The following is a 23,669-nucleotide window of genomic DNA, read 5'->3' on the forward strand; positions in this document are numbered from 1 at the left end:
GAGGTGACAGAAAAAACAAATGTGGCAGGATGAGTGACTGAGGCCTGAGCACGACCAAGGGGAATGTGGACTGATGGCTGTGGGACGGTGGCCTTCCAGGGTCAGGCACACAGTAGGGGGCAGGAATGTGAATATGGCTTGGCAGGGCCTGTCTGGGAGACACATGGCTGGTCTGATGAGCCCAAAAGATGGAGTACCATGGCCACCAGGCTGAGGGGGCTGGACTGAGGTGGGGGAGTGGCCAGAGTCCCTCTGTGGGGAGGAGCCGCTACAGTGAGGACAAGGGGTGATCCTGCACTCCTGAGAGTCCCAGACAAGGTGGAAGAGAAGCTGGGTAGAGCAGCGCAGCAGGCTGAGCTAGCGTGGGAAGCTGGGAGGTGCCTCTCAGAGGCCAGGAGCTGGACCCTTCCGTCAGGGCTAGCTCCTGCTAACTGTTTATAATCAGGCCTGGGGAGAACAGGGCCCTCCCTGGCCTCCTGGAATCCCAGATGCAGCTCCATGGGAGGCCCAGGAAGGGGTCATCGGGTAAGAGGCAGGGAGGTGGGCAGGGTCTACTGGGTCTTCTTGTCTTCTGGGGGGTAGTAGGGTGGTGGTGGAGGCTGGCTCTGGAGGAAGAAAACAGAGATCACATGAGACATCACAGAGGCGAGCCGTGGTCTTTCAACACTAGCTCCCAGGCTGCGTGGCTGAGGAGACTGTCTCATTCAACTCACCGTGGGCATGTAGACATTGTGTGGGTTGCCCGGGTTGTAGTAGGCGCTGGCAGCGGCTTCTGCAGCCTTGGCCTCAGCTGTGAAAGCAAACACATGGGGGGGATGGCAATGGCGACAACCCCCCTCCTCTGCCCTGGACTGAGCTCAGCTGGTGCGGGTGACTCTGGCCATCAGCTAGTCCTAAGCACCTGCTGTGCACTGGCACTGCCCTTTGCAGTTCCTTTAAACACTCTCGGCACGAAGTCTATCAAGTGGTCTTAGGGCCACCTGTAAATGAGAACACTGAGGTGACCTGGGTCCAAGAAGGTCACTGCAAGCCGACCGCCAACAAAGCTACAGTCTAGATGTCACCTCATCTCACCTTCAAATTCAAGTTCTGTGGCGCTGGGGATAGAACCCTGGCCTAGGCTGTTCAGGCACGTGTTCACCGAACCACACCCAACCCTTGGAATATAGCTTTTCACCACCAAGCTACTCCCCTGCTGGAGCTTTTGGGCAGTCTGTAAGCCAGAGGCCCCTCATCGTTCGCGGCTCAAGGGTCACCAGCCATCGTGTGGGGTTCTCTGTAAGGCCTTGTAGAGGAGGGGACTGGTCCTGAAGGACTATTAGCATGGGGCCTCACCTGCAGGAGTGGAGGGGGCACTGGGGCCACTGACTGGAGGCTCCATTGGCCCAGGGTATGGCGGCGGCGGGGGCTGCACATATCCCATAGCCCCGTCCATCATGGGAGGCCCTGGATAGAACTCTGTTGGTAAGAAGATGACAGGCAGTGAGCGGTCCGGCTTGGTTCGCAGATGGCCACCTCTGGGAGTGTCCTGCCTAGCTCCGTGGGTGCCCTCTAAGCTCTCCAATGTCTGTGAGGTGTACAGCAGGTCAAAGGCCATTGTCTCTCCTTGAAGCTGTGGTCAGTGGGGGGGTGGGGAGGCCGAGGCCAAGGCTGGGCAGCAAAGGACACACTCACCAGGTGGGGGCGGTGGATAGGGGTAGCCAGGAGGGCAGGGGTACATTCCATTGGCGACTGGCGGGGGAAAGACATAGGCCCCGCTGGGCATGTAAGGGTACCCATAGGCTCCACTGGGGACTTCACCTCTGGAGGCTATAAGTGCAAGGGGAGAGAGAGATGAGTGTCGCCTGCCTCAGGGACTCAGGGGTCCCAGGACTGTGCCCACAGATGTGCCCGACCACCATTCCACAGCCTACCCGACTGGGTCTGCCTAATCACCTTGTGGTGAGGGGAGGGTGGGAAACGAGGCCAAGAGGCAACAGACAGGGGTCAGGGACAGGAGTGGGGAGGGAAGTGGGGAAGGGATACTGAGGAGGGAGGAGGTGAAGATGAGCAGGAACGAACGCAGAACACAGTGCTTGGTGATTTACAAAGGCTGCTGGATGGTGCTTTAAGAGTTGAGTTTTTTGTTTGTTTTTTCAGTCCAAACACTCTGTCAGAATGTTGCAAGCCTGTTCTGGGCAGAGGAAACCTACAGATGGTAATACAGGTTTCTTCCTCCAACGCCCTGTGCTGACAGCTGGGCCCAGATAGTTACTTCTGGTGCTTACAAGATAAAAGGACAAACAAAGAACCCATGTTTGAGGTGTTCCTAACCCCTCAGTTTCTAAGCGCCTGGATACCTTGAGATGCCACCTGGAGCATTCGCTGCCCAAACTCAATGGCGCCCCCTGCTGTGAAGGTCAACTTGTAGGAAGCGGAGCCTTCCCAGCCACCTGAGAAGGGGAAGAACAGGGAATGAACAGGGAGGAGAAAGAAAACGGGTTCACCCCAGAGAGACGGCTCTTTACCCTCTCCCCGCCACCATCCCACACGGAGGCGGCCTGTCAGGAAGGGGCTGGCTTCTGCCTGTAGCCCACATCACGCCTGGGGCTGCAGACTGGCCTGGCTCCTGCCTGTGGGCTCCTCCTTCAGACCTTCCCCTGCCCCCAGCCAAGCACCAGGCCAGCACCGAGGCTACAAGAATTGACGGTGGAGACAACAGCAAGGGCAGATGGGGAGGTTTCTCTCCACCCCAGGAAAGCTCTTGGCAGCTGACATTGAGGTTTAGGGTACAACTCTCCTGGTAAGGAACCTCAAGACACAGCATGGCTGCTCCAGCCTGGCTGGGCATAGGGACTGAGGATGACACAGAACCTTCTGGAAGTCAGCCACTAAGCTGGATCCTGCCAGCCTCCAGTGAGGCGGCTGCCTTTCCCTGGCTCTCATGGAGGGCCCCTCCCAGAACTGAGACCCAACCTAAAACCCTGGGGAAAAACAAGCACCTTTAGGTTTTTTTTCATTTTTCTGTTGGGCTCACTCTGAACAAAAGAACCCAGGACTTCCCAGGCCTTGGCAACCAAACTCCACACACACTGCTCGGCCATTAGCCCAGGCATTGTAAGTCATGGCTGGCAAGGCAGAGGCTTGGAAAAGGGCATCCCCACATGCGGCAGTGAGCGACGCCGAGGACGTCTCACAGAAGACTCTTTTCTCACCCACCTCCTGCTTCAGCCTTCACCGTCCCCTTAATGAAATTCGCAGCAAACACGGGCTGCTTGATCTCACAGTCCTTCATCAGATAAAACGGCATCATGAAGGACTGCATGGCATCCCTCCCCTTAGACAGAAAGATGACCTGCGGGGAAAGGCAACCAGCCCGTCAGAGCCATAACCAGAGCCAGATGAGTCACCACTTCCTGCCATTTTCTGTGTGCTTGGTCTGTTCCTAGTGCCAGAGTAGGTAGCACAGCCCAGGCCTGGCAGCCACATGGCTTGGCTCCTCCTGAGAGCTGTAAAGTGAAAGGCCTCAGTGCAGCCCGGAGATGCCAGACTCACGTGCACAAGAGGAACCTGCAGGCTGCAGAAGAAGCAAGGATACACCACTATCATGTCAGAGGCAAAGGTGGCACATGTGGGATGAACATGAAGGAGAGTCCTATGCTAGGTGCGGGGCAGGACCAGCCAGTCTCCTTGGGGTGCAAGACACAGTCTGCACTCGCACAAAAAGAGTCCCTGTGACCTCCTGCAGGTCACGTTTTACCTAACAGAGACATAGCTTTCCTGTCCCATACCTGGAAAAGCTCTGGGATTCCTTTTTTCCTTTCTTTCTTTTTTTAAAAAACAGGTTTCTCTATATAGCCCTGGCTGTCCTAGACTCCCTTTGTAGACCAGGTTGGCCTCGAACTAACAGAGAGCTGACTGCCTCTGCCTCTTGAGTGCTGGGGTTAAAGGTGTGCGTCACCACGCCCAGCTTCCTTTTTTCTTAATTACATTTATGTTATATGTGTGCACTTGGGTGTGCTCATGCCGCAGTGCACATATGGCCAGAGGTCAGAGGTCAGTTCTCTCCTTCCATCATATGGGTCAACCCCTGGGTTTCCAAACCGACAGACACTCAACCTAGTGAGAGGTGTGAACGTGAGCCTCCAGTGGTGGGCATGTGCCATCGTCAAAATCTGCAGGTGTGCTCTCCTTCCAGCTGTCTTCACACCTTGCTGGTGGGAAGCCACAGGCAGCGCCCCTTTCCTAAGCACACGCTTGCATTATCAGCGCCCACGTGGCTCACGCTCAGGCGAGGCCGACCCTGCAGCCTGGCACCTCTCACTCTGCAGGGCTCTGCTGGGCTCTTTGCCCAGCCTGGAAGCTGTGGCCCTGCTACCATATCCTGTTTACCACATTTGTCACCCTGACTGTGCCCATGAGCCTCCAGCTACTCCAGGCAAGTCATCCCACAGCTATTTTGTGGAGTTTGCAGCACAAAGAGCCTGGTGGGTTTAGAATCCAGAGTCATGTGACAGAGAAACATGCAGAGTGCAGCACAAACATTGCCCAGAGTTCAGAGGCCACTCGTGTCACAAGGCTGAAGTGACACTCACGACCCTCTGACAGCACAAAGCCTCTAACCCAACTGTCCTGCTGTACAACTTACCCGGTATGGGGTAAGGTAGATGGTGCCTTTCTTGGTCCCTTTGAAGGCCTCTGGCATGTTCTTCATGTCATTGAATGTAAGTTCCACATGATCATAGGACATTAGGATGCTGTGATAAAAACAAAGGGCCCAGATGATATGTCATCAGTCATCCTAAATGGAGCGACGTCACTGAGAACATTGTCTCAACAGTGGCTGCGAAGAACCATCAACACAGCCGAGTGGAGAGGCACAAGCCGGGTTCCCACACTGTAACTATAGCCTCACGTGACCAGGGCAAGGCGACTGCTTCATCTCCCCAGCTGGAGCGGATCCCCTGGGCTCACCCTTGGGTTTGCCGGGAAGTCCTCTGACAGGTGCTCTGCTGGGGCTTTTATGGGAAAGGGTTTCACCGAGCTCAGGCCAGTCTTGAGCTTCGCTAAGCCCCACCTGCTTCCAGCGCTTAAACATTTCTCCTACCACACAGGTTTCATGAGGTGCTCGGGATGGAACCCCAGATTTGCACATGCTATGAAACCCCTCTACCAACTGAACTACACAGCCACAGCTCTTTTGCTGTTGTTTTTTTAAAAAACTTAATATATGCCGAGCATGGTGGTGCACGCCTGTAATCCTAGCATGCAAGAAGACAGAGGCAGGCGGATCGCTGGGAGTTCGAGGCCAGCCTGGTCTACAAAGCGAGTCCAGGATAGCCAAGGCTACACAGAGAAACCCTGTCTCAAAAACAAAAAACAAAAAACAAAACAAAAAAAAAACCCTTAATATATGTCATCGCTGGGCACTGGTAGCACAGGCCTTTAGGAAGCAGAGGCAGGTGGATCTGTGAGTTCAAGGCCAGTCTGATCTATAGAGTGAGTTCCAGGGCAGCCAAAGCTACACAGAAAAACTCTGTCTCAAAAAACCTAAATAAATAAATAAAAACCTTATATATAGACAGAGTCTAATGGGACCTGAGGATGTAGCTCAGTAGGATTCACATAGCATGCTCAAGGCTCTAGGTTTGTTGTCAGCACCATTAAACAAATAACTCTAAATAAACAGCATGACTCTAAGCTTGCTCCCCTGAAGCTGGAGCCACAGGTGGTTGTGAGCTGTTGGAGATGGATACAGGGAGCTAAACCTGTGTCCTTTCGGAGAACAGTCCGTACTCTTAACTGCTGAGCCATCTCTCCAGGCCCGCAGCCCCCCAGCCCCCCTTTTTTGTTTTGTTTTAGTTTTCAGACAGGGTTTCTCTGTGTAGCCCTGGCTGTCCTGGACTCGCTTTTTTTAAAGATTTATTTATTAGGTATGTATACAGTATTCTGCCTTCATGTATACCTGCATGCCAGAAGAGGGACCAAGATCTCATTATAGATGTTTGGGAGCCACCATATGGTTGTTGGGAATTGAACTCAGGACCTCTGGAAGTACACAGCCAGTACTCTTAACCTCTGAGCCAACTCTCCAGCCTGAGTTCACACCTTTTATCTCTAACAGTGGTTTTTGAAGACTGTACTTAGATTTCAATTATCACTGACCATCTGTTTCAGAATGGAGTCTGAGTTCTTCCTGGAACCCTATTTGGTAGCCATGAGCTATGAACCAGGTGCTGAGGCCCAGGAGGGCAGAGACCTCCCAGAAAAGACTCAGAGAAGGAAAAGCACCCCCAAGCGATGAAACCAAACAGCCCTGCTTTGTGGTGGTGCATTCCTGAATCCCTTGCACTCAAAAGGTAGGAAGACTGCTTCAAGTTCAAGGCCAACCTGGGCCACAAGGAACGAATCCACACCTCAAAAACCAGAGAGACTGGTAGAGGTCAGGGTAGTCATCAGATGGCATCTAAGTACCTGACCCAGCCAAGGAACTGGATGAAATACACCAGAGAAAAACGGACGGTTTCTCTGATTACATGATAAAAAGGTCCAAGTTTGTATGGTTTCATTCATCTGTCTCCTCTTCCCAAATATCCGTTCTTCGTGCAGAGGACATAGAGCCAGGACAATAAAAGAGGCTAGCTCAGGTTAAAGAATCGACACACACACACACACACACACACACACACACACACACACACACACACACGGCTGGCCAAGAACTACACGACGTCAGCATCACCAGGCTGTCACCACACACCTTCTCCTCTGACTCATCAAGCATTCACAAGTGACAGGTCCCAAGATGGGTGCCTGGCTACGCTGGGTGTAGGCTCTGACCTCTACCGGTCTCCCTTGGCCCTCAAGGAGTCAATTCCAGCCCGCATAGTGCGAGTCAAGAGAGTCTTGAGTTTCAACATACAAGGAAAAAGAGCAAAGAGAAGCCTTCGGCAGGGCCCACAAGTTGGAGAGGAAGAGTGGATGGCACAGAGGTGGGTGGAGAAAAAAAGATGCTGGGAGTTGGGAGACCTCTGTTCCGGGGACTGGCATAGTCATTAGCATTTCAAGAAAACCAAGCATGCGACAAAGGCCACTGGTGCCAGGCACTGGGTTAAGCAGCTGACATTTAGTTCCACCTCTAGGACCTCTCAGCCTTTCTCTCAGAACCTGAGAAGTTCTGGAATATACCAGAAGACTGTACAGGAGTCGTTATGCCTCTTGACTGTGGGGCCACGATACTTCAGTTTCCATCTGTAAGTCACTGCACTCTGATCTACCCTGTCTGGGCCTCACTTGCTCTACCCGTAAAATGTGTGTAATAGTTTCTGCGGCACAACATTATGTATTATCTAAGGCAGAACAGACGCAGTGGCTGCTGCGTAGTAGTAACGTAGTAGACGCCCAATAAAGAGCAAATTATTTTCAAGACTCTTATTTGGGAAAGGGTTCAAGAAATCGCCCTTTGGCCTCACTCATCTTCCCAAACCCTGACACCATTCTGCTGCCCCACCTCCCCCCAGCACCCCAGCTGATCAGCGCCCCGGCCCTCCCCCCCCCTCCCCCCCCCGCCTCCACGACCCACCCACTCCCTCCAGCCCCGCCTCCGGCCGTTACCATCCCTTCCCCCAGCGCCCCATCAATTTCCTTCCCCACCACATCCCATCGCCCACCACACACTGTAGCCGACACCCGCCCTTCGAGTCTCCAGGATCCCTCCGCCGTATTTTCACCTCTCAGTGTTGTTGACGATCACTCCGCCGCCCTCTGAGTGATTCTTGTTGAGCGCCATAGTCTCTCCCACAGGGGTCCCGAGACTCGCAACGCTCTGCGCCTGCGCTGCTGTCTTTGGCCCGCCTCTAGTGGCGTCGTTCGTATTACAGTCAACCAATCACACATCCTGTGCGTAGGCTGACCAACCACCTGATCTGAAAAGTCACGTGAGGGTTAGTTTACTCCGCTTCCCCCCGCCCCAAGTTGCACCTGACTCACAAACAAGCCGACAACTACAATTCCCAGCAGGCAATTGTCCTGCAACAGCGACCTCTCTTTGCGTCTAGTGACGAGTGCATTCTGGAACTTGTAGTCTTTTTTTTAAACTGTGGGTCCGGCTTGTTATTGTATTTACAAAGTTAAGCTTAAACCCTTGTATGCCTCTCGCAACCAGGCCTCCTCATGTTAAAGTCATTCGAAGAAATGTAACTTAGACGTGATTATTTGGTGTGTGGTACGTTTAAACGTCTCTTTAACGAGCCGCTTTCATTTCTCCAACTGACGTGAGTGGTTCGCCTATACATACACTTGGGCAGTCATTGTAAACCTGTAGAGCAGAGTGCGACGCAGCCCGGTCTAGGGAGGACTGGCAGAGTCCGAGAAAAACACATGGCTTTAATCAACTCAGACCCAGATCCGGAGAGCTGAACAGTGTGACCTTCTAGGGAGAGCGATCTGCTCCCCACCTTCTTCCCCGCCCAGCACCTGTCGCCCGCACCAGCTGGCCTCGCGATGGCGCTGCTTCCTTCTCTAGCCTAAACTACCCAGTCAATCCTGCCGGGTAGGCGCTGGAGGAGTTAAACAGCAGGATTTAAACAGGACCTGGAATAATTGAATAGAACCAGACACAGTGCGAGGCCAAGGGCCAGATAGGACTTTCAAATTTTCACTTACTCGCTTCAGCTTGTGATCAACACTGGGTGTCTCTCCACTGCGATGTAGTGAATCTAAAATCCATCTCTCTTTTTTTTTTTTTTTGGTTTTTCGAGACAGGGTTTCTCTGTGTAGCCTTGGCCATCCTGGACTCACTTTGTAGACCAAGCTGGCCTCGAACTCACAGCGATCCACCTGCCTCTGCCTCCCGAGTGCTGGGATTAAAGGTGTGCGCCACCACGCCCGGCTAAAATCCATCTCTTGAGACGAATCTTTCGAAGGGTTGCGGGAGGTCCTCAGTCCCTGGGTGGCATCTTAGCCTATTATCTATCCTTTGCTTGCTTGGTTGGTTGTTTTTTGGTTTTTCGAGACAGGGTTTCTCTATTGTAGCTTTGGTTGGCCTGGACTTGCTTTGTAGACCAGGCTGGCCTCGAACTCACAGGGATCCACATGCCTCTGCCTTCCTCAGTGCTGGGATTAAAGGCGCATGCCACCATGCCAGACTCTATCCTTGACCTTAGGAGATCAGTGTCTGGTTTGAAACAGGCAGCATAGTCCCTACATCCCGGCAGACGGGAGGCTGAGGCAGGAAGGTTGCCACAAATTTGAGGCCAGCGGGGCTGCATAGTGACTTCCAGAGGACCCGAGATTACTTCCCAGCACGAAGTCAGGCCGCTCACAATCATCTCTAACTCCAGCTCCTGATGTCTCTGGCCTTCTCATGTGCTCACACATACGTGCGCATACCCACACAGATGCACACACATGCACATCATTAGACAAATAATAAAAATAGGGCTGCTCGGAGGGCTCAGCAGTTAAGATCACTGACTGCTCTTCCAGAGGTCCTAAATTCAATTTCCATAACCACATGGTGACTCACAACCATCTATAATGAGATCTGGTGCCCTCTTCTGGCTTGTAGGTGTACATGCAGGCAGAGCGTTCCTGCATTAAAATAAATAAATAACTTTTTTTTTTTTAAAGTTTAAAAAATAATAAAAGAAGCCAGGCGTGGTTGGTGGAGTACACCTTTAATCCCAGTACTTGGGAGGCAGAGGCAGGCGGATCTCTGTGAGTTAAGGACAGCCTGGTCTACAAAGCAAGTCCAGGACAGCCAAGGCTACACAGAGAAACCCTGCCTAGAAAAAAAATTAAAAATTTAAACATTTATTTTCATTTTGTGTTACAGAATACTTGCTTATTGTATATAGAAAACGTTTTTTGTTTTTTTGTTTTTCCCAAGAAAGGTTTCTCTTGTAGTACAGTACTGGCTGTCCTCAACTTGCTTTGTAGGCCAGGCTGTCCTGGAACTGACAGAGATCCACCTGCCTCTGCCTCCCTGGAGTGCTTGGGTTAAAGGTGTGCACCACCACACACAGCTGAACTAGCAGATTTTTTCCTCAGTTTATGTCCCCCATGCCTTTATTGGTATAAATATTAGGTAATTTTTTTTTTTTTTTTGGTGTTTTTTTCTAGACAAGGTTTCTCTGTATAGCGCTGGCTATCCTGAACTCACTTTGTAGACCAGGCTGGCTCAAACTCACATTGATCCGCCTGTCTCTGCCTCCCAAGTGCTGGGATTAAAGATTTGTGCCACCACGCCCGGCAATATTAGATAATTTAAACAGCTACAAGCATGTGTGTATACCACCTTGTGTACAGGTGCCGCAAGAGGGCAGAGGAGAGGGCATCAGATCTTTTGGAGCTGGAGTTTCAGAAGATTGTAACTGTTGCGTGGGTGCTAGGAACCCTGTCGTTTGCAGAGACAGCAAATTCTCTTACCTTCTGAGCCATCTTTCTGGCCCACAAAAGTAAACCTTTTTTTTTTTTTTTTAATTTGTTAAATTTTTTTTTTTCCATGATAGGGTTCCTCTTATAGTCCTGGCTGTCCTGGACTCATTTTGTAGACCAGGCTGGCCTCGAACTCATAGAGATCCGCCTGCCTCTGCCTCCTGAGTGCTGGGATTAAAGGGGTGCGCCACCACTGCCCGGCTGGTAAATCTTTTTTTAAAAGGTAAGATCCAACTCTATATGGTAATATGCAGAAAGGTGAAGAAATACATTTCTTTGCATAAACATAGGATGCTGACACCGAATCTCAGGTGAGAGTTGTAGCAGTAACCCTCTGAGACTCGTTCTGGGAAACTGGGGGTAGATTATTGACTCACTCACTGTGCCAGAGACACTTTTGTACCGCTTGCTAGGTACACTCTGAATAATGTCTAACGGCTACAGGTGTTTTTTGCGGGGGGGGGGGGGTGCGGGGAAGCTGGTTTTTGTTGTTGTTGTTGTTGTTTTGGTTTTTCGAGACAGGGTTTCTCTGTTTAGCCTTGGCTGTCCTGGACTCACTTTGTAGGGCAGGCTGTCCTCGAACTCATGGGGATCCCCCTGCCTCTGTTGACTTTAAAGGCATGCGCCACTACTGCCCAGCAGGGGGCGCTGGTTTTTGAGAAAGAGTCTCTTGTAGCCCTTTTTTTTTTTTTTAACTTTTGAGCTATTTTTCATTTGAAGGTAATCTTAATGCTATTAAATCCACAAATATGCTATTTTTTTATTACCCAATCCTAATTATCTAAAACACACATTGCAAACATACAAATATCTATTCTCTCCCCATGGCAATGCCTGTTCATCATGGTTCTGGAAGTGAGACTAGATTCCCCTTCAACTGCAAGTCAGTAGGGTATTTCTTTTTTTTTTTTTTTTGGTTTTTTCGAGACAGGGTTTCTCTGTGTAGCCTTGGCCATCCTAGACTCACTTTGTAGACCAGGCTGGCCTCGAACTCACAGCGATCCGCCTGCCTCTGCCTCCCGAGTGCTGGGATTAAAGGCGTGTGCCACCGTGCCCGGCCAGTAGGTGTTTCTTTACAGTTAACTTTAGCAAAATTCATACAAAATAGTAATTAACAATGAGCTTCTTTACTTGTTAAATTACAAGGAAACACTTCAAAACTGCATTTTGTTAAAGTTTCTGTACTAAAATGTAGAAAAACTGAACTACACAAATACTGAAAAGTTAAAAATTTCCTTAATTTTTTTTTTTTTTTTTTTTTTTTTTTTTTTTTTTTTTTTGGAGACAGGTTTCTCTATGTAGCCTTGGCTGTCCTGGACTCGCTTTGTAGCCTAGGCTGGCCTCGAACTCACAGCGATCCACCTACCTCTGCCTCCCGAGTGCTGGGATTAAAGGCGTGCGCCACCACGCCCGGCCAATTCCTTAATTTTTTATCCCTGGTACCACTACCACAATTTACAGGGCAATATACCTGATGTAATGAAAGAAGAAGAAAGACAAAGCTGCAACAGATAAAAGACCTCAGGAGTGTCCATCTAACTGACACTACACTGCATTAATCAATGGCTGCACTTTTTGCAAACTGTGGCTGTGACGTCCCGAACAAGAAGGGTTTCCTGTCTAAGCTGCAGTAACTTTTCTGACTATGGATCATCGCTCCTTCTGTGGCAGATTTTTACAGCTCCTCTAATGCATTTGGGACGACTGTCTCAAAGTCACCTGCAGCTTTCCTGACAACTCCTCGCTCTCTCTCCTGCTAAGAACTGTAGCCTTTTCCTGTTTTGTTTTTGTTTTTGTTTTTAAAACCTTCTGTTACCATAGCTACCACTTCCACCACCAGATCCATAGCCACCACCACAGGGACTGCCTGAGCTTCTTCCACCAGAACTGCCCCCCTTCATGGGGCCATAATCTGACTGCTGTTGTCCACTATAATTTCCAAAGTCATTATAGTTCCCACCACCACCATAGTTACCTCCACCAAAATTTCCTCCTTCATTGTAACCATCATATCCTCCTCCTCCACCATATCCACCACCTTGGTTTCCATAGCCTGGTCCACCACCACCATAGCCTCCTCTCCTACTGTAACCAGGACCTCCACCATAGTTGCCACCGTCACCTCCAAATCCATTATATTCACCATCACCACCTCTGTAACCACCTCTGCTGCCACCACCTCCACCAGCATAGCCTCCTCTTCCACCGAAGTTTCCCCCACGACCAAAGTTACCTCCACCACCTCCAAAGTTTCCACCACAACCCATAAAGTTGCCAGATCCACCTCCACGACCTCTCTGTGATCCAGCAGACTGCATCTCTTGTTTAGAAAGAGTCTTTTTCACTTCACAATTATGCCCATTAATAGTGTAGTATTTCTGAACAACAATTTTATCAACTGTGTCATGATCATCAAGTTACAAAAGCAAATCCTCTCTTCTTTTTTCCACTCTGTCTGTCTTCCATAACTTCTATGGTTTCAATCTTGCCATACTTTTCAAAGTAGTCTCTCAGATTATATTCTTCTGTATCTTCTTTAATACCACCAATAAAAATTTTCTTCACCGTTAAATGGGCACCAGGCTTTGCAGAATCCTCTCTAGAAACAGCTCTCTTTGGTTCCACCACACGCCCATCAACCTTGTGTGGCCAAGCACACATTGTGGCGTCCACCTCTTCAACACAAGAGTAGGTCACAAAACCAATGCCTCTGGGTCGTTTTGTTTGGGGATCTCTCATTACCACACAGTCTGTAAGTGTGCCCCATTTCTCAATATGCTCTCTTAAGCTATCATCTGTGGTTTCAAAGCTCAGCCCACCAATAAACAGTTTCCTCAGCTGTTCTGGTTCCTTTGGATCATGGCCCTCCATTTTGAGACCGGACTCGCCTCTTCCAACTCGAGTTCAATATGGGACCGAGAGCTCTTGTAGCCCTTTCAACCTCTAAGTTGTTTTGTAGCTGAGGCTGGCCTTGAATTCCTGATCCTCCTGCCTCAGTACAGACTTCTGCAACAATGCCTGGGCAGATTTATTGGTTTGTTTATTCATTCATTCATTTTATTAATTTGTTTATTCACTCATTCATTTAATACATGCGTCTTGTTTAGCTTTTGCTGACCAGCAACCAGCTACGTAGCTGAGGATGACATTAAGCTCCCGGCCTCCTGGCTCCACCACTTCCTGGGATTGCAGGTGTGCACCACCATGCCTGGCTTTACCAAGTTCTGGTGATCACTTGACTCCAGGATTTCATGTACTTTATGTGAAGCATAGTACTAAACTGGACTATGTCCCTAGCCCCAGATTTTTTTTTTTTTAACAATCAAAATCCAAACTGAAGCAAATCAGGACTCAGCAGTAAGAAAATTTGAGCCATTATTCCTTGTTTGCATATTCCATCCCAAACTATCCAGGGGCCGTGTCTCACAAAGATAAAAAGTATACAACAACAACAAATAGAGTAAACTAAAATCAATAAGCCAGGTCCCCTGGCACACACCTTTAGTCCTAGCGCTGGAGAGGCTGAGGCAGGCAGATCTCTGTGAGTTCAAGGCCAGCCTGGTCTACAAAGAGAGTCCAGGACAGCCAAGGCTACAAAGAGAAACTCTGTCTCAAAAAAAGAAAAAAATAATAAGTGCTGTTCCTCCAAGGGATAGAGTTCTGTTCCCAGCACCCAAAGTGGCTCATACCAGTCTGTAACTCCACCCCAGGGAATCTGTCAGGAAGATGGTTTCAGTCTTCATCATCTCAAAACCTGAGTCTCTACAAAGAACATTTCTAGACTCTAATATCTTGCAGTGTTTGAGACCCTCTGATGTCACCAGTTTTGCCTCTTGACCTGGACGTTACAATGGACAGACAGTTTATGAGCAGCCTTGTCTGGACTGGTTTCCGACCACTTGATTCGATAAAGCCAAAGACTGCTTCCTTGAGTGGATTGTTGGATTGGTCCTGCCAGGCTTGTGTTTCCTGATCTACACCTCTGTTCTTCTTAGACAGGAACACTATGGGCAGCACAAATATCTTTGCTTTATTTCAACTTCCTCTAAATTTTTTTCCAGTTATTTTGAGACAAGGTTTCTCTGTGTAGCCCTGGCTGTCATGGGATTCATTTTGTAGACCAGGCTAGCCTCAAACTCAGAGAACTGCCTGGCTCTGCCTCCTGAGTGAGGACTAAATGCATGTGCCACCACCCAGCAATATCTATATCTATCTATCATTTATCCTCCTTTTTTGTTTTTGTTTGTTTGGGGGTTGGTTTTGTTTGTTTGTTTGTTTGTTTGGGACCAAATCCAGGCCCTGTACAAAAGCTATATGTGCTCTTAAACACTGAGCCATCTCTCCAGTTCCTGAGAAAGATATTTTACAGGAATAGAGTCTTATCAGAAAGCCACTGTTAGGCTAGAGGTCACTGGGCTTCTGACCAAATGACAGCCGAGTAGGTGGGTAAAAGCTGATTTCTTGGAACAATAGCAATCCTGTCCAAGTTTATCTAAAATTATTTAAACATTTTATCATGAGTGTCATTTTTTTTTTCCCAGAAGGGGCCTATGAATTTCAACAGTTAAGAGGCAAAACAATAAAAACATTGTCCTAGGCCAAGTTTGGAATTTGTTTTTTTCTATGCCTGGTGGCTCATGTCTTTAATCCCAGCACTCAGGGAGGCAGAGCCAGGATGATCGCTATGAGTTTGAGGACAGCCTGGTCTAGAAAGGAAGTCCAGGGCAGCCAAGGATGCACAGAGAAACTCTTGTCTCAAAAGAAAACAAAAAAAAAAAAAAAAAAAGAAACAACCCCCCCCCCAAAAAAACTAAAACCAAAACAAAGCAAAAAATAAAATTAAGGGGAAAGGAGAAGTTTTAGGGACTAGAACATAATTGAAGAAGTGGTCTCTTCATCCATATGACTGTTGGATGTTTAAGGTCTAAGAACAAGCATCCTGATTGGTTGAGGCAGTGGGACGTGGCTCACCCTTAGCTTGCTGCAGCAGGATTCTTAGCATTGGGAAGCTGAGGCAGGAGAGCGAAAAGGCCTGCAATCTCAGCATTGGGAAACTGAGGTAGGAGAGTGAAAAGACTGGTAATCTTAGCATTGGGAAGCTGAGGCAGGAAATCAAAAAGGCCTGCAATCTCAGCATTGGGAAACTGAGGTAGGAGAGTGAAAAGACTGGTAATCTCAGCATTGGGAAGCTGAGGCAGGAAATCAAAAAGGCCTGCAATCTCAGCATTGGGAAACTGAGGCAGGAGGACCAAGAAAACAGGTCAGTTTGAGCTACAGAGTATGGAAAAATAAATCACAAGATTTCTTTTTGCACCAAGAACATAGATCATGGAGCTGGAGAGACAGCTCCGTGGAAAAGAATGCTTCCTGTAGCCAGCTGGTGGTGGCGCACACCTTTAATCCCAGCACTTGGGAGGCAGAGGCAGGTGGATCTCTGTGAGTTCAAAACCAACCTGGTCTACAAAGCAAATCTGGGACAACCAGGGCTGTTACACAAAGAAACCCTGTCTCAAAAAAAAAAAAAAAAAAAAGAAAGAAAAAGAAAAAGAAAAAAAGAAAAAAGAAAAGAAAGTTCAGGGCTACAAAAAAACCTGTCTTGAAACAACAAAACAAAACAAAACAAACAAAGAGGAATATGGTTGCTTGGGGGGTCCCTGAAGTGTAGACCGGAGTGTGTCAAAGGATCCAGCTCTGGGAGAGACAGTGCCACCAAGCGTAGCTTCACACTAGCTATTTGAGCAGGGAGAATTTGTGTAAAGAATTTAGGAACTGTTCGTGGTGACCCATACCTCTGGTTCCAGGATTTAAGAGGGAATTGCAGAAGGGTTTTAAGATTGATGCCAGCCTGGGCTACTTAGGTAACTGAAAAACAAAAACAAAAACAAAAACCCAGAAAGGATTCTAAGGTTATAAGAAAGCAGGAACCACTCCCAAGCCTGGAATTCCAACCACAGAACCTTGTAGGAGGGCGCCCAGGGGACTAACACCCAGCCCAGTACTGAGGAGGTGCCTGTGCCCAGGGCTGGTGTCCCTGATGCTTATCACGGTGTAGAGTCTACAAGGGCTGGAAAACACAGAGCCTGGGTTCAATAGTTGCTAGGGAACCTTACCTGCCCAGGTGAAGGTCTGGGGAGGCAGTGAGCAGATCGGAAGTAGCCCCCTTTCACCCCCATCTCCTCCCCGCCCCCCAGAGCTCCAGGTCTTTTTAGCAGAGTGAGGCAAGAAGCAATGGGTAATGGAGACACGGAACTGTGGTGGGGCTTCACAGCGATTCAAGCACAGCTTCCAAGAGCAGTTTTTGCAGGTGAGTATTATGGGCTGAATTGTGTGTACCCCGCCCCCAGCCCTGCCGCCAATGTCCTGAACTTTGTGTTAAAGGCCTTGGGCTACTTCCTGGCAGTGGTTAATTTGATGAGAACTAGAATTGCCTGGGGGGCTGCAGGGAACACTCAGCAGCTGGGAACGGTGGTTTTCTTTTCTCTCTCTCCTTTTTTTGGGGGGCGGGGGGTTGAGACAGGGTCTCTCTGTGTAGCCTTGGCTGTCCTGGACTCACTTTGTAGACCAGGCTGGCCTTGAACTCACAGTGATCCGCCTGCCTCTGCCTCCTGAGTGCTGGGGCTAAAGGCGTGTGCCACCACTGGCCGGCCCAAATGGACTCCTTGAAAAGCAGATTTTTACTGAATGTGTTTGCTTGTTTGGTGTGTATGTGTGCCTGCAGAGGTCAGAGGAAACCTTACAGGAGCCAGTTTTTTTCTTCCACGGATGTTGGTTCCAGGGACTGAACTCAAGTGAGCCAAGCCACCTTGCTGCCTGGACTTCTCTTATACCTGAGGGCTATTCAATTATTATTATTATTTTTTCTCCTACCTAGTCAGTTATCTTCCAAAGAAACCAACAGCAACAAAAAAGAAAATTCCTGGAAGAGCATCCACCTACTGCCCTTTGCTGTTGACTGAGCCGGGGTGGAGTGGCAGTTGCCATGTGGACTGGAGCTACTTCAGGGCTTATTTTGGCCACATGTATTTGAGGAACACCAGGTCCCTGCTCTTTCATCAGAAGGCAAGGCCAGCACTTGCTGCAGGCTCTTTCTGGTTGCTATGGAGAGGGGGCCCCACCCTTGGGCTCCCAGCCTGGACCTCTGTCCACTTCCAAATCCCCAGACACAGCTGCAGTTTGTTCTGAGTGATTCCTGATGGGGGGCGGGGATGGTTATGCAAATCTCTGCTGTGCACTTCCAATTCTGTGCCTCCCAAGACCCAGAATGTTCTTCAATACTGGAAAAGGGAAGAAAGTTAAGATGGAAGGAAGGGGGAGAGAGGGCTGGAGAGATGGTTCAGAGGTTAAGAGCACTGGCTGCTCTTCCAGAGGTCATGAGTTCAATTCCCAGCAACCACATGGTGGCTCACAACCATCTACAATGAGATCTGCTGCCCTCCTCTAGCCTGCAAGTGTACATGCAAGATAGAGCATTCATATATATTAGATGAATAGATAAAATCTTTTTAAAAAGAAGAAGAAGAAAAATTCAACTGAGCAATGGTGGCACACACCTTTAATCCCAGTACTCAGGAGGCAGAGGCAAGCAGATCACTGTGAGTTGGAGGCCAGCCTGCTCTCCAAAGGGAGTCTCTTGAAAAAACAAAAATAAAAACAAACAAACAAAAAGAGACAGAAGGAAGGACGGAGAGAGAAGGGAACAGAATTGAAGGGAAGGAAGGGAAAAGGGCTATGAATATAGCTCACTTTGTGTGGTGTTTTGGATGGGAATCCTCCCATTGTGGGGAGCAGATAAAGTCGTTGACACAGACACAGCCATGACAAGGACCCCAATGCTACAGATTCCCAGAAATCGAAAGGCCTTCCCTAGGTCAGGCTCATGGAAATTAAAATGCTTTCCTCTCACTAGTGTGTGAATGTTTGCACAATATGTGTAAGAACTATCACCCAGGGGCTTCCTACTGGGTGGACTGCAGCCTGAGAGTGCTCATCACGGAGACCTCCTACAGTGACTAGCTGGGACTGCCTGCTCCCTCATGTCTGCTGCCATAAACCCACCACCTCCAGTCATGCATGTAAAGTAAACACTTCAAGGTTTTGGTATGCTGCCTTTGGTGGTGTGTCTCCATCAGGGCGCATGCCCACCTGAACTCAGTTTTTCTGTGAGTGAGTCTGTCTTTCCTTTCTTCATTCCCTGGTTTCTCCAGAACCAAGCCACGAAGGACTCGGTGCCCCCAAAGTATTTAAACACTTGGTCCACAGTTGGTGGTGCCACTTGAGCAGTTTAGGAGGTGTGGCCTTGCTGGAAATATGTCTCGAAAGGTGGCCTTTGAGTGTTCAGACTCACGCTATTTCCCAGTTTGCTCTCTGCTTGGTGCTTGCAGCTCAGGATGTGAGTTCTTCGCTGTAATGCCTGCTGCCTAGCTTCCCCACAGTAATGGTGATGAGCACATCCCACTGGAACAGTAAACCCCAAGCAAATTTTCTTCCATAAGTTTCGTTGGTCAAGTTGTTTTATCACAGCAATAGAAAAGTAACTAAGACACTTGGTAGAAGCTGGGCACAGTGGCACACACCTGTAATTCCAGCACTCAGGAGTCTGAGGCAGACAGACAGCCTGGTCTACAAAGTGAGTCCAGAACAGCCAAGGCTGCACAGAGAAACCCTGTCCCGAAAAAAACAAACAAACAAAAGAATCAAAAAAGACACTTAGTAGAGAGCTTGTCTGGCATGCATGACACTCCAGGTCCCATATCCAACACTGCACAAGCCAGGGATGGTGGCTCACATCTTTAACATTGGCACTAGGAAGGCAGAGACAGGTTGATCTCTATGACTTTCTTTCTTTCTCTCTCTCTTTCTTTCTTTTTCTCTTTCTTTCTTTTAAAGATTTATTTGTGGGCCCAGGGGTCCCGCTCAAAACTAAGGCACCAGCCAAGGACAATACAGGAGGTAAACTTTAAACCCCTTCCCAGATCTAGCCAATGGTCAGAATATTCTCCACAGTTGAGTGGAGAGTGTGATACGACTTTCTCACGTACTCTGGTGCCTCACATTTGACCATGTCCCCTGGAGGGGGAGACCTGGTGGCACTCAGAGGATGGACAGCAAGTAGCCAAGAAGAGACTTGATACCCTATCAGAATATATAGGGGGAGGTAATCCCCCTCAGGAACAGTCATAGGGGAGGGGAATAATGGGAAAATGGGGGGGGGAGGAATGGGAGGATATAAGGGATGGGATAAACATTGAGATGTAACAAGAATAAATTAATAAAAAAAAAAAGAAAAAAGAAAAAAAAATAAAGATTTATTTGTTTATTATGTATAGTGTTTTTACCTGCCTGTTCCCCTGCACGCCAGAAGAGGGCACCAGATCTCGTTCTAGATGGTTGTGAGCCAACATGTATTTGCTGGGAATTGAACTCAGGACCTCTGGAAGAGCAGACAGTGCTCTTAACCTCTGAGCCATCTCCCTAGGCCCAGGTCTCTATGACTTTCAAGCCAAATTGGACTACATAATTAATTAAAAGCCAACCAGGACTACATAGTGAGACTCTGTTTCAAAATAAAACATAAAAAGTAAAAAGGATGGCCAGGCGGTGGTGGCACATGCCTTTAATCCCAGCACTCAGGAGGCAGAGGCAGGCGGATCGCTGTGAGTTCAAGACCAGCTTGGTTTACAAAGTGAGTCCAGGACAGCCAGGGCTACACAGAGAAGCCTTGTCTCAAAAAATAAAAGCAGTACCAAGAAGAGACTTGATACCCTATGAGCATACACAGGGGGAGGAAGTCCCCCTCAGGCACAGTCATAGGGGAGGGGAGTAAGGGGGAAATGGCAGGGAGGGAAGAATGGGAGGATACAAGGGATGAGATAACCATTGAGATGTAACAAGAATAAATTAATTAAAAAAAAAAAAAGTATGAGGCAAAACAGAAAACAAAAACAGGCCTACAACCTCTTGCTTCTCTCTCTCTCTTTAGATTTTATTTATTTTTATTTTATGTGTACAGGTGTTTCCCCTGTATGTTTGTGTACCATATGTGTGCAGTGCCTCAGGAGGCCAGAACATGGCGTCAGCTCCCTGGGACTGGAGTTAACTTTCTGTTGGCAGCCACAGTGTAGGCCCTGGGAACTGAACCTGGGTCCTCTGGAAAAGCAGCAAGTGCTCCTAATTACTGAGCCATCTCTCCAGCCCTTTTTTTTTTTTTTTTTTTTTTTTTTTGGTAGTGCTGGGGATGGGATCTCTAAGTCTTACCCACTAGGTTCGCATTCTGCTTCAGCCACCTCCTGGGGCCCTGTCCTGCTGGTCTCAGGCACCCACCAGCTGTTGTGACTGTACCGAAAAGGCACAGCTTTCTTATTGTTGGCACCCAATGGGAATGTATGTGCTGGCTGTGTAGCCGGATGGGGCAACGACTCTGCAACTAAAAGTTATTCTCCTTCCTGGGCCTCCAAACAAGCTGCAGTCCAGCCCTGCTCTCAGCAAACTTCAGCCACACCCAGCTCAGCCCATCTTCCTGGCCAGGCCCTGCCTCTTAACCACAGGCTCTGTCAGACTCACAGGCTCTGTCTGGGAAGAGGGGAAACAAGTGTTCCCCCGAGCTCCTGAGGGGATGGAAAAGAGGAGCGCTGAGGGCCTCTTTTCTCCTGGAGCGCCCAGGCTGTGAGCAGCTGCCAGGAGCAAGTGAGGCACAAGTCCGTCCTCAGCCGGTTGTTTGGACTCCAGAGCTTATTTTCCCACAGAAACAAAGCTCTAGTGGAGGTTGGCTGCTTGCCTGGCTCTAAGGAACTGTATTCAGTTCACAGCTACAGCCTGAAACTTTCACCCCTCCACATTGTCTGGGACTAGCGGGGGCTCTAGTGGAGCCTCTGAGATCGCAGACCTGCAGGCACCTCTGCCAAGGCTCTGGGGCTGTGGGAACTGGGGCCCACAGAGAACATAGTTCATTTAAGCGTTGTTTTTCCCTTTCAGGGGTTTCTTGTCTCTGAAGCTCATCTTCTACCACTGAGCCTCACTCCTCAGCCCAGCTCACCTAAGCCGTGGGCGTCCTGAACTGGGACCCATGTCAAAGTATTCACCCTTTCTCATTTATAAACAGTAATGGGGGCAGATTCATAAATCTCTAGCCCTTCCTCTTTTTAACATTTTCTCATGGTGGTGTGTGTCTACGGTCCCAGTACTTAGGAGTCAGAGGCAGGAGGATTGCCAGGAGTTGGAACCTCACTTGGGCTACATAGCTCATTCCTGAGACAAATGTGGGCTGCAGAGCGAGAGCTTGTCTTTAAAAAAGAAAGTTGTTTTTTGTTTTTGTTTTTTAGACAGGGTCTCTCTGTGTAGTCCTGTCTTTTCCTAGACTTGCTTTGTAGACCAGGCTGGCCTCGAACTCACAGCAATCTGCCTGCCTCTGCCTCCCGAGTGCTGGGATTAAAGGCATGCTCTACCATGCTCGGCTCATAAAAAAGAAAGTTTTAAAATAATCTTTTGTTTTTGTTCTGTTTAAGTCAGGGACTTGGCCTGTAGCTCAGGCTGGCATACACACTGTATACCCAGCATCTTGAGTGCTGTGAGCTACTACTTGGGGCTTCGAGCAGTTTTGAATGAAGCAGATTAAAGCGTTGGTGGAATGGACAAAGGGCTTGACCCCTTGAACTACCTATGTCGTGGGCAGTGGTGGCCGCATCATGTTTCTGTACTTGTTCCTAGATGTTTCTAGAGGAATGCTGGAAATTCTCAGGGCTGGACACACCTCTTTGCACAAGTATTCAGCCAGGTAGACATACACACATTACATATATGTATACACATACAGACACATACAACATACATCCAGATAGACACTAACACATCCTAGCATTAGCTTAAAGTGCAGAGCTATGTCTCAGGTTCCAGACGGGATGGGTGTGTGTGGTCCAAGCCCTGGGGCTTCTCAGCTCCCTGTGCAGGCATGGGTAAGCCAACCCTACTCTAGTCTCCACTTTGAGCTATAAAAGCTGTATCATGGCCAGGCAGTGGTGGCGCACTCCTTTAATCCCAGCACTCAGGAGGCAGAGGCTCAGGAGGCAGATGGCTGTGAGTTTGAGGACAGCCTGGTCTACAAAGTGAGTCCAAGACAGTCAAGGCTACACAGAGAAACCCTGTCTCAACCTCCGCCCTCCAAAAAAAGCTGTATCATTGGGACTTGGGATAGAGATGCTTATTTCTCTCTCTCTCTCTCTTACACTTTTTATTTGTTTTATGTGTGCATATGCATGCGTGTGGGTGCCCACCACCATAGCCCAGGGATGCAAATCAAAAGAGCAGCTTGCAAGAGTCAGTTTCTCTTCCACCGTGTGGATTCTGGACCCCAAACTCAGGTCATCAGGCGTGGCGGCATTCACCAGCCGAGCCATCTCGTCAGCTCAAGGTTCTGCCACAGTCTTTGGAAACTGAAAGTCATTCTACAAGTAAGGTACTTGTGAGTGGCTGAAACCACAGCCACAGAATGGTCAGGGCCAGATCCCAGCAGGGCAGCTCTGGGCCTGAGGGGCCCTCATCAGCCATGCTTACATGCCAGGGCTTCCTGCACTCAGGGAACAGAGGGTTACAGCAACAAGAATATGTGGGGTGGAACAGGCTGAGCTGGGGGATTGGGGTGGGGGAAGACAGCACAGGTGGCCTAGGGATGTCTGTGGAAGATGGAAGCTGTTTGCAGGTAAGAAGAAACTCCATGAAGCCCAAGCTGGCCCATGGGGATGGGGGGGGGGACGACAGTGGAACAACCTCCTGACAGCTCATTGGTTGGGTGTAGAGGGACCTGTGGGACCTGTGGCTGCCATGGGAACAGGGTTAAGAACACAAAACAGCAGGGGCAGGGAGGCCCCACCCGGAAAAGAAACATCCTGGCTGCTGGGGCCAGGCAGGCTCTGTGGGAGGGGTTATTTTTAGCAGTTTAGTCGGCTGGGGTTGGACTTGTATGGCCTTGCTGTCTGGCTGTATAACTCACCCATTGTCCTGTCTGACCTTGGGTAGCTGCCTGGAGGCTTCTCTCCGTCTGCCCCTTGCCCTGTGGGGTGCATCTGGGCCCCAGGAACCTGGAGAGGAGGTTGGCTTGGAAACACAGTCCTCTTATACAGTCCCATGTTGTTCAAGACAGGGCGGAGAGTTTCTGGGGTGGTGGAGGACATTGAGCCTTCCTGGAAACCAGCCAGAGGCTCTCCTGAGGCACAGGACCTGACGTCCATCCCCAGAGAACTGCAACAGCGCCGTGTCACAGC

The 23,669-nt window shown here is 49.2% G+C and overlaps 2 protein-coding genes across 3 annotated transcripts; both read right to left on the reverse strand.

The window, feature by feature from the left end:
- Window positions 1-230: 230 nt before the first annotated feature.
- On the reverse strand, window positions 231-7,860 carry Wbp2 (WW domain binding protein 2). Of its 2 annotated transcripts, XM_051159071.1 has the most exons (8): window positions 7,710-7,860; window positions 4,628-4,736; window positions 3,199-3,334; window positions 2,340-2,432; window positions 1,675-1,809; window positions 1,336-1,458; window positions 714-790; window positions 231-605 (listed from the first exon to the last, which is right to left on the reverse strand). In XM_051159071.1, the coding sequence occupies exons 1-8, from the start codon at window positions 7,766-7,768 to the stop codon at window positions 552-554; spliced, it is 786 nt and encodes a 261-aa protein (XP_051015028.1). In that variant the 5' UTR covers window positions 7,769-7,860; the 3' UTR covers window positions 231-551. The 2 variants fall into 2 exon arrangements, with proteins under 2 accessions (XP_051015028.1, XP_051015029.1); XM_051159072.1 differs by lacking the exon at window positions 1,675-1,809.
- Window positions 7,861-12,215: 4,355 nt separating this feature from the next.
- LOC127199896 (heterogeneous nuclear ribonucleoprotein A3-like) lies at window positions 12,216-13,328 on the reverse strand. Its single transcript, XM_051157885.1, is given in 2 exon segments — window positions 12,216-12,831; window positions 12,833-13,328. Coding segments are annotated over 2 exon segments (1,071 nt in total). The 5' UTR covers window positions 13,288-13,328.
- Window positions 13,329-23,669: the final 10,341 nt, after the last annotated feature.

The sequence above is a fragment of the Acomys russatus genome, chromosome 16 (assembly GCF_903995435.1).
Source record: "Acomys russatus chromosome 16, mAcoRus1.1, whole genome shotgun sequence".
NCBI lineage: Eukaryota > Metazoa > Chordata > Mammalia > Rodentia > Muridae > Acomys > Acomys russatus.

What these genes read in the sequence shown, in the direction of transcription:
- Wbp2 (XM_051159071.1), bottom strand. Translation starts at nt 7,768, where the DNA reads ATGGCGCTCAACAAGAATCACTCAGAGGGCGGCGGAGTGATCGTCAAC. An exon ending in ATCGTCAACAACACTGAGAG is followed by an intron (nt 4,737 to 7,709) that starts GTGAAAATACGG and finishes TTTTTATCACAG; the next exon opens with CATCCTAATGTCCTATGATC. An exon ending in TGCCCCCTCCACTCCTGCAG is followed by an intron (nt 791 to 1,335) that starts GTGAGGCCCCAT and finishes TTGCTTTCACAG; the next exon opens with CTGAGGCCAAGGCTGCAGAA.